The sequence below is a fragment of the Podarcis liolepis genome (assembly GCF_965112155.1).
Source record: "Podarcis liolepis genome assembly, chromosome: 5".
Lineage (NCBI taxonomy): Eukaryota > Metazoa > Chordata > Lepidosauria > Squamata > Lacertidae > Podarcis > Podarcis liolepis.
This window is the reverse complement of record NC_139556.1, coordinates 55090168-55108136: the sequence shown is the minus strand read 5'-3', so window position 1 is coordinate 55108136 and position 17969 is coordinate 55090168. Positions and strand designations below refer to the sequence as shown.

The 17969-nt window shown below is 41.9% G+C and overlaps 1 protein-coding gene across 1 annotated transcript in view; it reads left to right on the top strand.

Annotated features, from left to right (window-relative positions):
• LOC310707853 (uncharacterized protein) overlaps positions 1-17969 on the top strand; it is a gene marked incomplete at its 3' end in the record, with an annotated part of 56379 nt that overhangs the window by 12978 nt on the left and 25432 nt on the right. Inside the window, exon 3 of the mRNA XM_083505312.1 lies at positions 12975-13000. Within this exon, the coding sequence (XP_083361438.1) occupies positions 12975-13000 (26 nt within the window). The remainder of the gene's footprint in view (positions 1-12974; positions 13001-17969) is intronic.

Below are 17969 nucleotides of genomic sequence, written 5' to 3'. Positions count from 1 at the left end.
CACTGTTTCAGGCAATCCAAACTTCCTTTTTGCCAAGCTGAAAAATGGTGGGGGGTGGAGGTGTTTCCCCATTCAGCCCTGCCAGCCTCTAGTGTCTGCAGAGTGATGCAGGGCCATTTCATCAGCACATATATCCCTATCCTCAGTGTAAGTTTTTTTTCTGGGGACAGCAGATGATAACAGAATAATATGGAGGAAAGCACTTCTTCATATAAGCCAGAGACCCGTGTCATGTAAGGGTTTATCTGTTAAAACTAGCACTTTCAATTGCTTCTGGAAACAAACAGGAAACTAGTGAAGATGTTTCAACACAAGCAAGATGTGATCCATTATGATGTCAGTGGCAATTTCTGAACTGCTTTCGTAGATATTGCTAAGGCATGGCTAGCAGTAGGCAAGTTATTTATATTGGCTTGAGTAGCGAAATAGTCTAGATTAGGTTTTGCTGAATTAGTTTTTCTCTGTTGTTTTCATTTGCTCCTATGGTTAATTGCTCAATCTGCTTTAAAATTAGCTTTCTTCTAATAATATATTTGCAATAACAGTTTCAATTGCTGCCTTTCCAAAAACTGCTAGTAAAAGCTAAAATTATTTTCTTTTGTCTTTGCTATTCACCCCATGCTCGAATTATTCACAACACTATTCACACTTATGGAGGTTGAAGAACTGTTTATGGGAGTCAGCCTGGAAATAAAGATGCCTTCTGAGAACCAAAGGAGGAGAGGCTAGGCTTGCAGGTCTGCTCCTCATGGACCACATTGACCTACACTATTTCATCATCATCATCTTCTTTTTTTTTTTTGCTTCTTGTACAAGCAGATACTAACAGTAAGTCACAATTTGTCTATTGACAATTGAGACAAATGGTTCTACCCAACCCAACAGATACTACAAATGGAAAGAGCGCATGCTGACACAGGAAGATGTATGCTTAAAATCATTGCCAAATAGTGAGCATCAGTCTTAGTCTATGGGAGCTCTTGCATAATGTATAAATAGGCTAAGTCTTGCAATCTAGAGCACAGCATGCTACAAAATCAGATAGAGGCAGAAGTGTGCCTGAGTAGCAAGTAGCTCTAGATCGCTCAGCTGAGCCAGGCAGTACACCACAGGTAAACTGAAAACAGCTGGGATAGAAATATGCCAGCAGTCACTGGGATACACTGGAAATAGTTGAAGGGAACCAGTGCGGTGCCCTGGTTACATTGTTAAACTAGGATCTGGTAGACCAGGGTTCAAATCTCCACTTAGCCCTGCAGCTCACTGGATAACTGTGGGCCAGTCGCTGTCTCAAAGCCTAACCTACCTCACAGGCTTGTGAGGATAAACTATAGACCACAACTAACTCCTTGGAGAAAAGGCAGCATATACATGTAAACAATGTCGTAAAGCTGCACAAATATGCTTTGAAAGGAAAGAATTTGCAATTCGGCCTTGATGCTGAAAGCTCTGAGGACTGGGTTTTCAGGATTCTTAGCTCTGACTGAACATCTACTAAGCACTACAAACAAAAGAAATGAAAAGCAGATGAGTTTTGAAATACAAAATATCTCTGGGGTTTGGAGTTTAATTTTTTTCATCATGATCTTGTTTATAACTTGTAGAAACCATGAAACCAATTCTAGGAGTTCTCAGTGTTCAGCTGACTCAAGAATGTCTGAAAGAACTCAGGAAGAGCAATCTCACCTGCCCCCCCTTACACTGGGTTGGCGGAGTTGGGTTAGGCAGAGGTGTCCCTCTGCCCAAATCTCCCAGCTGAGCTGAACTTACCGCTGTATTGCGACTGTGTCAGATTCACTCACCCTGTAAGCAGAAGGATTACCATTGCAGTGGTGAAACTACCACTCTGCAAATTCCCACCAGTGGGAGCAGGGAGCTTATATATACAGTGGTACCTCGGGTTACATATGCTTCAGGTTACAGACTCCACTAACCCAGAAATAATACGTCGGGTTAAGAACTTTGCTTCAGGATGAGAACAGAAATCGTGCAGCAGTGGCGCAGCAGCAGCAGCAACAACAACGGGAGGCCCCATTAACTAAAGTGGTGCTTCAGGTTAAGAGCTGTTTCAGGTTAAGAACAGACCTCCAGAACAAATTAAGTACTTAACCCGAGATACCACTGTATTGTGAAATCTTGCCACCATCCCTCCAACATAAGGATGTTGAAACATAGCAGTACCCATGAGGTGGGAGGCAGTAAAGATGGAGTCTTTACTGAGGGGTCTGGCTGTTGTTTGGAGCTGTCCATTGCTCTGGGTGGAATGCACAGGTTCATTTTGTGGCCAAGGACAGAACCAGTGAATTTCACTTGGAGATGGAGGCATAGTCAAGTGACAGTTGGACTTTGTACATTCAGGAAATGGATGATCGTGAGTCTGCTTCCAGTCCCAGCAGACTGGGTGTGTCCTGGGGATTGTTGGCACCCAGTAGAGCAGGCTTCCTCAACCTCGGCCCTCCAGATGTTTTTGGCCTATAACTCCCATGATCCCTAAGTAGCAGGACCAGTGGTCAGGGATGATGGGAATTGTAGTCTCAAAACATCTGGAGGGCCGAGGTTGAGGAAGCCTGTGGTAGAGGCTTATTGCATGATATCTGCCACAGGCTAATTCCATTTTGCCTGTCTCTTCAAGGAGCACATATGGCGATGTATGCTCTCACTCTCATCTCCTGTTATGCTTAACATTAATCCTGATGGAGGATTCTGAAGAACTCAGAAGTTGTCTCACTGATTTGCAACATCTTGGTTGGTCCTAATAAAGAGATCACCCTACTGGGTGATTCTTCTTGGTAGCTCAAGGAGATCACAGCTCACCTAACACATCCTTCACGACTTTCCCTCCCCCTTTTATTTTTGTCAGAGCAATAATTTAAATCCTGCTGTTCTTTATGTGCATGCACACAAACCCTCACACACAGAGCACAAATATTTTGCTTTCCGTTAAGGTTTATCTTCCAGCTTGGAAATGTTTGTTATCTCAAAGATGTTCTAGACATTCTGTGCCATCTTGCATGGAACGCAGACAACTCAAGCACTAAAACGTCCCCCAGGACATTTCTACAATGATATTTTGTGTAGAAAAACCATGTGTGAAGCTTTCACAGGGCTGCTGCTTCCATGAATCATTCTGATTACTCAAACTAATGGTGAATAACATGCAATTAATTCTAAATGACTGCCTTTTGTGAATATTTTCTTCTCCTTTTTTCTTTTCTTTTTTTGGTGCTGCCATGCCAGAATTCCATCAATCCTGACAAAACCTGTCCACTGTTTGGATTAAATGGATGACTAATAAAAATCTAAAATTACGAATAAAAATAGCAGGGCTACTGGTAATGCACTGTATTTTTTCCCTCAGGTGGCATTATCATTTAAATAAAGCCATCCAGCCAAGCTGACAAAAACCTGGACAGAGGTTGAAATAGACTCCTGATATGATATTGGAACAACATGTAAAAGAAATTCCCAGGGAGTAACAGCTGTAGCATTCACATAAATGTTGCCACTGTGTGATGTTTCATAAATGATAATGGTCCAGTTATGGGCTATGTTCTGGCAATTTTGTTAGGCTTGCTCTCTGCCAAGACATGCCATTGAATAAGAATGCCTCCTTAGCAGTTCTGGCAAGCAGTAAATCTGTGCCATCATGTTTGGAATAGACACAGTCATAACAAAGGGCTTCAGAATAATTTATTTCCTAGCATGCTATCTCTCTGGGCTTCTCATACATCCTTCCCTACAGGTTTTATTTGGAATAATAGCAACAATGAGGTTCAGCTGCCTGGGGCAAACTATCAATTGAATCACCTGAAAGTTGTTGTTGTTTTATTATTATTATTATTATTATTATTATTATTATTATTATTATTTTAAAACAAGCTACCAAACTTTCCCTTGTCCCCTCAAAAGGACTGCCCAACTCAGAACAAAGCCATTTGGATACAAAGCAAAAATAATGAAATCAAAATGCTAGGCAGGTATCTCAGCAGGATATTACTAACCATTAATCTAGTCCAACTAATTGGCACTTGCAGAGGGCAGGATTTTTCAGCTACCTACCTTTTGAGTTTAAAAAGAAAAGAAAGCGATATTTTAACAGCTTGCCACTATGGTCTGGCCACAGTGCAACGTCAAGTGAGTTTGTCATGCTTCCAGCTTTAAAAACAAAAAGAAAAAAGAATATATGGGAATGTGAGAGCATATTTCATATGAATTGCCTTGTAAAACCTTCCCATGCAAATTGTAATAATGTCACAAATCACAGCGGGGCTTGTTAGCAGCCTTTGGGACTTCTGTCTGAGAATTGGGTGGTAAAGGGAGAAAAGACTATATACATATGGGGCTTTAAAGAAATGGGTATATAGAGGTTTATTTAATATGAGCCAGGCATCAGTGTAGGACCCATTTTCCACGTTGAGGTATATGTATTATGAAGAAAGTACAACTGATTTGTGTGCAAAATGCTGCTTCTTTTTTAAAGCTCTCTAACAGCAAGTTGTGGTGCCAGGTCCAAATCCAGAAGTAGCATTTGCAGATATAATAGTTTAGAGATGCTGCCTTCTTTGCCAGGACTTGAATTGCCCGCGTCACCAGACTTTTATCCTACCTGCTTGAACACAGAACACAGAGCAATGAAAATCGCAGTGAAGAGTTACATTCATGTATATGGGAATAAAATGGTGGCAGAGGTGGAGAAATGGAGTTCTGGGCAAACATCAGTTGTGGTATGGTGGGATGCTACAGCTTCACCCCGCCTGAGGAAATTTTGATGCAACAATGTGTCTGAATACAATAAGCTGAAGAAAGATGGAGGTTATATTTATTTTGTAGTGACTAAAGCATGGGTAGGCAAACTAAGGCCCAATCGCCTTCCAAATCCAGCTCGCGGACGGTCTGGCCAGCAGCATGTTTTTACATGAGTAGAATGTGTGCTTTTATTTAAAATGTATCTCTGGGTTATTTGTGGGGCATAAGAATTTGTTCATTCATCCCCCCCCAAAAAAAATATAGTCCGGCCCCCCACAGGGTCTGAGGAACAGTGGACCAGCCCCCTGCTGAAAAAGCTTGCTGACCCCTGCCTTAGAATAAATCTCGGTATCAAGATCCCCTTGCAGGCACTTGGTCTTCAACATACTTGATGAGAGAATGCAAAACAAACAAATGAGCTTTTCTGATTATACCTATCCTGAATTAGCAAATAAATTTACGTGCTGCATTATTTTGTACTCTTGCATGTCACTGAGTTACCCATCCTCCATAATACTGTGGTATCAGAGGCTGGATAAATCCATGAAAGTTAACCACCAAGCCCTGGCTCATGCATTAGCTGACTGGTATGCCTGCTCTCCAGATGTCTTCCAGTGTAGGTGGCATACCATACTAAAGGAAGCAGATTCAAGATACCTTGATTTTCCATAATGTCCCCTGCCCCCTTGGAGACCCAAGTGTGTGTTTTATGAAACAAAGACTCCTCTTCCATCTCTGCTTCTCAATAAAGAAGTGGCCACAGCCCTTTTAAATGTGGGTATTTGTCCTGCAAATATTTGTTTGTTAGACAAGACTTTAACACATGCTTTTAACTTTCACTCCAGTCTCAGCCTCACCTAGCTGCATGATAAACTAACAAAACACTATTTTTTTTGCCATCTTCTCATATACAGTCAGTTTGGGGGCTGTTTCAGTTTAATATCTGCCGAGCCTTTATGCCACAGATGTTTCACAGCAGTAGTAGGAATGATTAAAACAAATCAATAAAAGCACAGGAAGGAAGCTGGCGAGTAGCACTCCAATTAAATACCACCCAACTGTCAAAGGTCCCATCCCAGCAACAGAGAGTAAACTCATCCATCTGCAAGTGAGTCAACTGTTTGCAGCCAACAAAAATGGCTGTTGCTTGTTACTGCATCTGCGGACAGGACTACAAAATGGCAAAAGTCAAAAGCTTGACTATGTTATTCTTGAATTAAGTTACTCACTTGCAGTTCCTCCCCCCCCCCCCCAGAAATCAAGGTCAGCTGCTTTTGTACATCTCCTACATAGAATGAATAAGAGCGAAGTGCTATAATCATGCTTTTTACTCCTGTCTCAGCAGATAAGGCCAATTCTATATTTGCTCTTCCTTTTATTAGCTTGTTGGAGTGACGTAGGATAAAAAGCATGTGGTCTCTAGATGCCTTATTCCAGTACCCTCAAGATTATCAGTTTCAAAAGAAGCAAGCAAGCAAGCAAACAAACAAACAAACTGGTGAAATTGCTGGGGGGAAATGATGTGGTTCATACATTTGACTTTGTTTCAGAAAACTAGACATGGTTTTTCAGGGTGTAATGTGGACTCCTATGGTTGTTTTGCTGTGAAGTCCCCAACATCCAACTAATTCTTGGAAGATACACTTCTTCAGCAAAAACTATAGTCTCAAGCTGGAATATGTCACAGCAAGAAAATACAGTCATACCTCAGAAGTAGAATGGAATCTGTTCCGGAAGTTCCTTTGACTTCTGAAACATTTGGAAACCAAAGTGTGGCGTTTGATAGACTGCAGGAAGCTCCTGAAGCCAATTGGAAGCCCCGTCAGACATTCAGCTTCCAAAAGAACAAATGAAAACTGGAACACTCACTTCCAGTTTTTGATTGTTCGGGAGCCGAAACGTTTGACTCCCAAGGCGTTCGGGAGCTGAGGTACGACTGTAACAGATTTTGCAACATGTTTATTATACATACAAGGTAGCCATTATTATATATAATAATAGATGCTTTGTAAGGTAAGCAAGTATTATTTATCTCCATCTTAGACTGTGAAACATTGGTTTGCTGTGGCCAGCTAGTGAGTTCAGACAGGTCCTTGGGTTGTATGCCACTGGGAATTATTTTTTAATGTTTCCTCTTTTCATATACTCAGATATTAATATTTGCATGGTTTTTTTTAAAAAAAATTGTAATGTTTTATCCTATAATTGTTGCACTTTATACAGTATGTGTACTTGGTGGACTTTTCAACTTTTGGCTGAAATGTGGTTATAAATCTGCAAACAAATGAATAAAGCAATGTTACCCGAATCTCCCTACCACATTTTGCACTTAACTGTCAGCCTCCAGCATGTGGCTAAATAAACTATGTGCAGCAGACTTTAAATCAAATTTGAACACACCAGTGCCCAACCGTTCTTCTTTAAGTATTTAATTATAAAAGACATGCTTGTGCTTGGATAGGCTTTACCATTAAACAAGATTTGAGATGTAATCGTTTGATTTGCAAAGCCTAAAATAAATGACCACTTTTTCTTAATGTGAAAACAGTGTTGCAGTGCAAACAAATGTCAGCAGTAAATTTTGAATGAGTAGGAATTTATGGAGAAGGTAATAACGATGAATATATAAATACGCATTTAGTTCCAACAGGCTACTAGGTGCTTTATTAGATATATGACAATTGGGCCCAGAGCCAGCAAGCTAACAGTTTCTACACACATTTCATATTGACTCATGTGCATGGAGGCATCTTTATGAAGACAGACCACTACAACCAGTGAACTGTATCAAGCTCCTTATAAGGTGATCCCATGGTCCTGCTTCCTTAGGCTAATGTCTGCATGCAACCACAGCTGGTTTGACATCCCTGTCACAGGAGAGATAAGCAGAGTTTCTCTCAGTTCACCATTCATTGTGTACACTAGTCAAAGGCCACGGTGAAAGAGAAAGAACAATGGATTCATAATGAATTAATCAAACCATCAAAAGAGCAATGGTTTTAGTTTGAAATTATTTACATTTTCATTGTAAAAATATTTTTGCAATATTAAGATGTTACAATGCAACACAGGCCATTTCCCCATAATATACAGCACTCTACTCACCTTCAAACAAGTGTACACAGAAGTCATCCACAGGCCTTCCCTATATAATATGGGGTGGTCAGGGATCCACCGGCAGAAAGATGCACACAAAGATGTCAGGGCCCATGCCTCTTTGCCCCTGTTCACACCTTGACTGTTTGTATGTTTAGGAAAATGCCTGTGCAAGCTGGTAGCTGCAGTCGTGTTCTTAACTGGCAGAAGCAGAATGAGCTGCAGAAATGAAGTAGAAACAGCCACCTCATAATAACCTTGCTGCCACCATAGAGTTGAAGGCATCTAGTCTATTCCCTTGCTCAGTGCAGGACCTACAGTGTAGGATGGGACAATAGCACTGCAGACAGATGGTTGTTCAGTCTTTGCTTAAGTCGTTATAGGAAAGGACTGGCCACCACTATCTCCTGATAAGATCTGTTTAACTATTTTTCAGCTCTTATGGTTAAGAAGCTTCATTCAATATTTAGCCCAAATCTGCTTCTCTGAGATTGCCATCCATTGGTTCTTGTCCTGCCATCCAGGCCAACACAAAGCTGCTCCCATCTTCTGCATGACAGTCCTTCAGATATTTGGAGTTTGCTATCATGTCTCTCCTTAATTTTAGCTTCTCCAGGCAGGAACTAAATGTGAGCAGGAACTAAAATGATTTAGAAACGGTTATATGTTGGGGAATCAGCTCTGGGTGTGACCAGTAGGGACAAGAAGCTAAGGAACCTACTAGTTACATTTTTGTGCATGGTTTGGTAGCAGGCAGCAGTAGAGGAAGCCACACAGAGCCAGTGTGGTATAGTGGTTAACAGCAGTAGACTCGTAATCTAGTGAACCGGGTTCGCGTCTCCGCTCTTCCACATGCAGCTGCTGGGTGACATTGGGCCAGTCACACTTCTCTGAAGTCTCTCAGCCCCACTCACCTCACAGAGTGTTTGTTGTGGGGGAGGAAGGGAAAGGAGAATGTTAGCCACTTTGAGACTCCTTAGGGTAGTGATAAAGTGGGATATCAAATCCAAACTCCTCTTCTCGGGCACCTGGGGCGGGGCGCCCAGGGGCAGGGCGAACTGCCCATTGGGGCGAGGCACGCAGTGCCCTTAGGGAAGGATAGGATGGGGTGCACAGCACCCTTAGAGAAGGACGGGGTGTGCGGTGCCCGTAGGGGCGGGGCAGGGTGTGTGGCACCCATGGGGACAGGGTGCGCCATGGGGGCTGGGGCCTCAGCTCCCCTACAGCTGGGAGGAGGCAGCGGGCGGACATTGTGGAGCCTGCGGGCGCCCAAGATGCGTGGCTCGGGCACACTGCAGGCCCTGTGGTGAGTGCCACGCGCCATTTTGTCACCCCATTCAGTGGGGCACCTGGGGCAGATCGCACCTACCACACAGTCCACACCCCCTGGTAGCAGGATTCCTTCTAATTCAGTATCCTGGTAGCAGGATTCCTTCTAATTCAGTATCCTGGTAGCAGGATTCCTTCTAATTCAGTATCTGTGAATCATTTGTAATCTTGCAAATACTACAGAACTTATCTCTCTTCTTCAACTGTTGCTTGTCAACCCCCACAGTTAGCCATGAAAAGACAGCAGAACTGCAGGTCCAATATGCAGGGCTTTCAGAAAGTTATAATGTTCTAAATAAAAATGGAATGACAAATAGATTTATCTTCCCACAAGCAAAACATCTAGTAGTAATTATGCACATTTCCTATGCATCTCCATATGTTGCTGTGTATCTGTGAAGAAAACATTTTTGTAATGAAAATATAAATAATTTCAAACTGAAACTTACTCTTTTTATGGTTTGAGTAATGCACTCAGCAAGGAATCAGCTGTTCTTTCCCTTTTCCCATGGCCTTTGACTGGTGTACACAATAAGCTTGTGAAGTGCAAGAAGCTCTGCTCACAGCTCCTGTGTCAGGGAGGTCAAGCCAACTGTTGTGCCCTAAACACACACTTATGGAGATCTTCTGTTTAACAATGATCTGGAAGAAGAAGAAGAAGAAGAAGAAGAAGAAGAAGAAGAAGAAGAAGAAGAAGAGTTTGGATTTGATATCCCGCCTTTCACTCCCTTTAAGGAGTCTCAAAGCGGCTAACATTCTCCTTTCCCTTCCTCCCCCACAACAAACACTCTGTGAGGTGAGTGGGGCTGAGAGACTTCAAAGAAGCGTGACTGGCCCAAGGTCACCCAGCAGCTGCATGTGGAGGAGCGGAGACGCGAACCCGGTTCCCCAGATTATGAGACTACCGCTCTTAACCACTACACCACACTGGAATTCGGAGGATAGAAGAAAATGCATTTCCTGGGATACACAAGTATTGTCTGAGCACTGTAGCATCTGGAATGAGTGAATGCTGGAAACTTGAGTCTAAGGATAACTCTAGATTATTTCTATAAAGTTATGTCACTTAAATATTCCAGGAGTGACACAGCAATATGATAGTTAGTGAAAGCCAATAACTACATTTGAACTCAACATTTTGTTAAATCACAAATGAAATCACAATAGTATTTCTGGTGTACCACCACAGCCTGCTCTGTAAAACTGAGACTAAGTTCCATTACTTCCAGAGTGCTTGTTTCCTTTAAAACTGTTAGTACCCAGAACTACTTAGCAGACCAGTCAATCTCCTAAGAATGGTATTCCAACTCCAATGCTCACTCCTAATTGAGTGATAATGATGGTGTGTGGGGGTCATACACTTCAGCTTGTTATACTTCCATGTATTAATAAATCAAGGAGATGATTAGGTGCCATTTTCTTCCATTTTTCTACCTATAAAATGCTATTAGCAAATTACAGCCTTAGCATATCAATTACCACTTGACTGTAAAAAGTAGATTTATGGATGACCAGGGACTTTGGCCAATTTCATCATTAGCATATTCAAGATATAGAAAAAGATTTTGAGAAGTTAAGAGCACAGACATTTCAAATCAATCATTGAAAGCCAGTGCTTTGAATTTGCTAAAGATGAAAAAGACCAAAGTCATTTCTCAGCCATAAATCTGCTTTAAATTATTTATTTATTCTATCCTCTTCTCAAAATTTTTGCAACAACTGAGATTAATTTTTTAAAAAAATTAAATGAAGTGGTTCCTAGGAAGGGCTGAATCAACTATATGAATAGGGCTATAGCCCTTTTCAAGTATTCAGCTGAACATAGGAGGGTTAAACCTTTGTAGAATAGTGAGTGGCATGCACAAAGCCCCAGCTCAATAGTCCCACTGGCATGGGCTCTTCTCTGCATTCAGATCTCAAGGGGGCTTCTGAGCATTGTTAAGTGTTATTGTTTAATTGTACATTGAAATGGAAAACAACTCTATGTGTATTGCTAAAGATTTAACATTGTAAAATTCCATTGAGCTAAACTAAATCTCTCAGAGAGCCTAGCAGTTAAAAAATAACCAAGAATGGATCTCTGCTTGCTGCCTTTTCAGGAGGTATTTAACTTAGATGATATTGGGCATTCCATTGTAGATCTCCATTTTGAATGTGTGAGTTAGTCTTTGTTTTCAAGCCACCAAAGAGGATGGTGTGCTAATGACTCTCTTTCCAGAAGCAAACAGCCTCCAGACTAAGGGAGTCTGTGTGGAGAGAAAGAGCTTTGTTTTCAGTCCTGGATACAATAATTCCATATGTCTAATATATTGTACCTATGCTAGGCTCAGCACATTATATTATGCAATTATCTTGATGTAACATTTTATGTCTGTTTTTGGAACAAGTTCTGATAGTAAAGATTCTATGCACAGCCTCAAAACTCGCAAATAGAAAAGTATCCATAGAAATGGGACAAGAAGATGGTGAAGGTACCTTTAATGGAACTATTCTCAGTGCAGAGTCATGATCCAAATATATAAGAATTATTTAATCATCAACGTGGCTCATGAACTAATCAGAGAAGCCAGTCAAGGAATCCTCTACCGCTCTGCAGGATATAGCTGACCATGCACAAATCAACCCTGGTGCTGCAGAGGTTGGAGATCACCAAAAGCCTAAATCCTTTTAGATAGTCCTACGTCACCATCATTCTGACCAGCAAAACACATCAATCCTGTTTCAGACCTGCCAGGCGAGTGAGGTCAGCTATCTAATGAAGCAGACCCACATAACCTGAATTTACATGCAGACTGCCTGAAGCGCTCCAGAGAGACAAGAAAAGCTCTTGAATCAGCATTTAATTCACTGTCCAAGATGTCTGTCAAAGGGGGTTGGAAGATGGGCTCAAGCCGCAGCAAAAACAAAAACCTGATTTATACGGATGTCTGCATGTAGCCTAATACACCAGTGCTTGCCTAGTTAAGGTTACTTGTGAAACTTTCTGCAGTCAGAGAATTAGAGAAGTGGAGCAACAGTAAGGAGGGAATTGTGTGGATATTTTTTAAAATTGATGTTTTAACATCCGAAGTGTATTTGTCTGAATGTTTGTGAATAAGAAAGGAAGATCTGAAAGCTATTTAGATTATAGCCCCCCGCCCCAGCACACACCTTAGATAGTGATATGTGGCATGTAAACTTTCTTTCAGAAGCCGCATTGCTACCTCACAGTCTTGGAGAGTGATGAGACCAAAAGCAGTAAGAAAGTGGCTCTTTTCGCAGTCGTGTTTCTGTCAGGCATTTCCAGACTGTCAGTATTTAGCGGGAGAGATTCAGGCACATATTGGAAAATTTAGGTTTATGCAATCAAAGTGGACTCAAGCACTCTTGTCCCTCTGGTGCCACAAATTCACATTGAGCAACAGCAACAACAAAACTCCTGGCTTTCCATGGAAAGGAAAGTGATGGTGAAACGCTTTGAAAAGTGTAGAAAGATTCACTGGAAGATAAACCCTCTCCAAGCAAGTCAGGATACATTCCAGACAAATGCTCTTTGTTGAATAACCTCCCTACAAACAAATCATAACAACCACCCCTAGATGAAAAACAGATTCTCTCCCTGCCCCTACCCCCAGTTCATGGACTGAGCCAAAGTGCAGTTACCTATGTGAAGCAGGCAAGGGCAGAAGCATCTTCCTAGCTCTTATCGTAACACATTGCCTGTCGAGTTAATGAAATTACCCAGGCTGCTAATTGTTTGCAGATCCTTGTTCTTAATAAAGAAGTGGTTATTAGTCTAATACCTGTTTATGTCCTTGTTCCAGGTTGTATGGACACCACATGGGAAAAGGTAAGGAAAGTACCGTACTTCATCGCACAGTGCATAGTTAAACTATGGAATCATTGACGGGAGTCAATAATTGCTAGCAATGTGAATGGCTTTAAAGGAGGATTAGATAAATTCATGGGCGCTAAGACTATCAGTGGTTACTAACCATAATGACTAGGCTCTACTTCCACTGTTGGAGGCAGCATGCTTCTGAATATCAGTTGCCAGAAACACCAAGAGGAGTAAGCGCTATTGCTCTTGAATCCTGCTGCGGGTTCCTCTTGGGCATATCGTTGGCCACAGGATGTTGGACTAGATTGACTCTTCTTAGGCAATCTGCATTTCTGAAGATACTGCACTTCAACAAATATTATTTGCATATTTGTTCCTTGGTCCGTTTCTAAAACAGCATGTGTCAATATGCCATTTAGCCTCTCCTGGAATATATTTTGTAAGCAGAAGAGCGGGGGATGAAACATTAAACAGCGTTTTATAGGTTTTTACTCCTCAGGTAGATAAGTAGTGAAAATAATTGCTCATAGCTTGTGAGATGTTGATTGTTTCCAAGAACATTGCAAACAAAGGTGATTGTCTCCCTTATGCAAATATTTACTTGGTTTCTGTTGCTTGCCATGCCCTCCTTCTTCCAGGGAAAATGCTTTCCCAGCCCAGAAGTCAAATACTCTCTATGTTTACACTTTTACAGTTGGCACCATGTCAGCTATTGCTGCTTAAGTTAGCAACCATTGGCTACGTAGAGTAGTGGTATTAAAGCTGACCATGAGCACTTGTAAGAACACAATGTAAGAATATATATTGATGGTACTAGGGGGGAATGAGCATGGGAGAGCAGGTTTACAACCTGGCATCTAAGCACAGTTAGTTTAAAATTAGTGCTGCTGTTTGGATATACTGTTTGAAAAGCCTATTTACAAAGGCATTATATGATCAGACTTCAGCTCAGGATTTCATACATGTAAACTCATTGAATATTGATCCAGGTTATGTTTCTGTTGGTTTATTATTCATTCAGTTTTGTCATGAATGTTTAAATTCCAGTGCTTCAAACCTACATAAGAGGACTCTTTTGGGTAAGACCAAATGCTACCATCCAGCTTCCCCCAGTGGCCAACCAGATGCCTATGGGAAGCCCAGAAGGATTACATGTCCTCCTCAGCTGTCCTATGACTTTCAGTCACCTGAAATTAAATTTTGAGAGGCAATATACTTCTGAATGGCAAATGCAGAAGGGAGTGGGCTGGTGACAAGGCACCCTGCTTGGGAGTTTCCTTAAGGAAACTGGCTATTTCAACACTGCTGAAAGCAGGATGCTTGACTAGACGAACCTTTACACCAATCAGGCATTGATATTGGGCACATTGTGCTACTTCCACCTTATGTCTCATCTAAGGCTTGTGAGCCCATGATAGGATATGGGTGGGGAGGGAGGGAGGCAGCCACTAGCATTGTGAAGCAAGGAAAGCCTGCTCAACTGCTTGTACAGCCAGCTGCTTAACTCAAAGATGTGCAGGCTTTTGAACAAGGGCATTCTCATTTTTGAGTATGCCTTTTCAAAGGCTCGCAACTTGTCTAGACTGCCTCTTCCCAGTTCACCACCCAGTGCTGCCACTGTGCTTCAGGTAGAGATAACTTAGACCAGGGTTCAGGAACCTTGGGCCTGGGGGACAAATATAGCACTCCCGGCCGAACACTGCATGAAATTGGGTTGATAGCCATCTGCGGCCGCAGATTGACCACCCCTGCTGTAGAATATGAGATGTTTTGAAAACAGCTTGAAAGCAGCCTTTAATGGCATAAACATGTGGTTTGTGAAAGAAAATAAAGATGGTCTAGTTCGCAAGCAGCTTGAAATGCTATATTTAACTTTCACTTCAGAAGACAGATAATAATTAAATGAGCTGAACTGTATAGAGCAGGTTATGTGCTTCATAAAGCACTGAGTGGCAGGTTCAGAAACAAAACGCTTCATTGTAGCCTTGATAGAATCTAAATAAAACTTGCCCCTTTTATTTTGTTTTTATTTGCAACGTCTGCCTTTAGAAATATTCCTATTTACAGGAACAAAGAGAGAAATCCTTAGGAACTAGATCATCACATTTCTAGGAACTGTTATGAGGCCCTACAGAAGACGGGTCCCTGTTCTACATGATTCTGCCTTACCAATGGCCTAAATAAGTTCAGAGGCTGCAGTATGAGATACTGATTTCTGTGTATGAAAACTGGAAATTAAAATCCAAGAACTACCTACCACCGCCACCATTCAAGGGCCAGTTAGGTCACATTAGGATTTATTTTATGACATTTTCCTAAAAGAGCAAGGAAAAAATAATTTGTATATGCATGAAATGCAACACCACCTCTATCTCTTTCTGTGTGATGTTGTAACTGGATACATCAAAGATCTAATCCTATTTACATATTAAGGATCACTGGAAAGGAAATTTAATATTGCATATATTTAAACCATATTCAGAGCCAGGTGAAAAGCTCAGATAATAGATAAAATTTGCCTGAAGTCACTGGAAACATTCTCTGCTTCTGACCTTCTGATATCTGCATTTCTAAAAGACTGTACTTTTGTAAATTGTATGAATCTTTGTAATGAATTTTAGAGGACTTTTTTTAATGATAAAGGAGAGAATGCTTTTTCTCCCCAGTTCCAAACCATGCACCAGAAACTATGCTTTCCATGATGAATAAATAGAATAGAGACCCAGATATGTCCATGAGGACTAGTACATTACCAGTATTTATTCTAGGGCTTCCATTCTAATTACAGCCAGATGTTGCACCACTGGCACAATGTACGATTAACAGTTTGCTGCATTTAATTAGCTACTATTTTGTGATATATATATTTTTTGACCATTATGTTAGGTGGTCTATGTATTTTTTTTATAAACAATATGTACCACCTCTATTCAGAACAAGTCTTTTTCAGGTAGGTTGTACAGACCCAATAGCAATGGCAGTAATAAATATCTTTTGTGCGTGTGTAATATATGCGTCCTCTTTAAACATGAAATAGACAATAGGTCCCTTAAGTCCGCTGTGTATTAGGACACCCAGCAAAGCAGAGCCTCAGTGGATGAGTGAGTCAGTGAGAGAATGAGGAAGTAATTCAAACACTGACAGACATCATACTGGATAAAGAGGAAGTCAGTAAGCACACTCCAGAGAGGAATAAGCTGGCAACACTGAACATAAATTCCTTTGATCTCCAAATCACGTAGGCCCAAAAGATGCGGGAGATAAACAAAGCAAAAATAAAAATAAAAATGAGCGCTTTGCTTTTCTCTCGCAGTTTCCTGGCTGTTGAAGTAATAAGAGTAGGAAGTGTAAGATGTCAAATCTGAAGCTGCTTTACAGCTGCTCTTTGAATAAACTGCTGGTTTACCCTTTTCAGCAAGTGTGCCACAAGTTAAATGGAAAGCGTTTGATAGTGCCACTCTACTGTGCATTAAAGTAAATGGGGAACATTCTTCTGCCTTAGTGCGGTTTTCCCCTCTTGCCTACTGACCTCCAGCAGTGCCCTGTGGAAGAACCAAAAAGAAGCGCAGGCTTGACATTGTTCCCGTAGACAGGCCCAAGGATGAGGTTGGCCACTTACACATCACTAAATGGCAGAACAAAAGAGGGTGCAAGTTTGTGTCAAATGGGCACATAGAAGTGTAGTGTTGGAAGGGGCCTCAAGGATCATCTAGTCCAGGGGTCAGCAAACTAAGGGCCGCGGGCCAGATCAGGCCCAATTACCTACAGGATCTGGCCCATGGACTGTCTGTGGATCGGCATGGGGATACTGTTCGTTCGGTCTGCTCCATTCCCCCCCCGCGCCATTCCACACACCCCCACACTGTGGCGGTGCCTCCTCCCGGCTTCTCCCTGCCCTGCCTAGAGGAGGAAGGGGGCTGGGCTGAGCTGGCTGGACACCATTTTAAGCAGCCCCACTCTGGAGCCAGCCCTTTCGTGCCGCTCATCTTCCCTCTGCTGCGTCTGCCACCTGTGGGTCAGAGAGTGGAGCGGATGAGCTCGCTCTGCCTACTCACGAGAAGCAGCAGTGGTGGTGGCGGCAGCCCCAGGGAAGGTAAGTGCAGCGGCTGAGGCTGGGAGTGGGGAGGAGGACTACTTGTCCCCTGCACCTCTTCTTCCAGCTCCCCCCCCAGTGCCGCTTCTCTGGCCTGCCACAAGGTCTGAGGGACAGTGGACCGGCCCGTAGCGAAAAAAAATTGCTGACCCCTGATCTAGTCCAACCCCATGACAGATGGCCACCAAACTCAGCTTAAAAACCTCCAATGAAGGAGAGTTTGCCACCTTCTAAGGGAGTCCATTCCACTGTCAAGCAGCTCTTACTGTCAGAAAGTTCTTCCTGATATTTAGTCAGAATTTTCTTTCTCGCAACTTGAAGTCAGTGGTTTCGATAATACTCCAAAACTCAAATAATATGTGGAGAGAGAGAACAAGACATTCTTAGCATTACTTGAGAAACAGAAATAGCAATATTAGTATAGCACTTTTAATTCTGCCCTTGCAATATTGTTTGTGGTTATCTTCATGGTAACTCTGGGGAGGATTTTATATATATATATATAAATTAAGATAGGAACCAAAGCCCAAGTGCATGGTTTTCTCCAGACTATGCAATGCATAGATGATGGTGGAAAGTCTAGATCTGCTAGATCTGCAGTCTCACAGGTCATTAACCAACTTTGTTTTAAAATTCAGGTGGAGTGATAGAAGCACTTGTCATGGGAGCAGGCATCAGGGGTCTTTTACAGTAATGTATTAACAAATGAATAGGAGGCTTTATTATAGCTCAGTGTGTTTCAGAACACAGGCTCCTTCTTCTGGAGCAATATTAAACCCGGCTGAACTCTGCTCTGATTGAAATTAATGAACCTAATTGAACAGTCTCATTGAAATTAATGGCCTTAAGTTAGCCATGCCCATTAATTTCAATGGGTCTATTCTA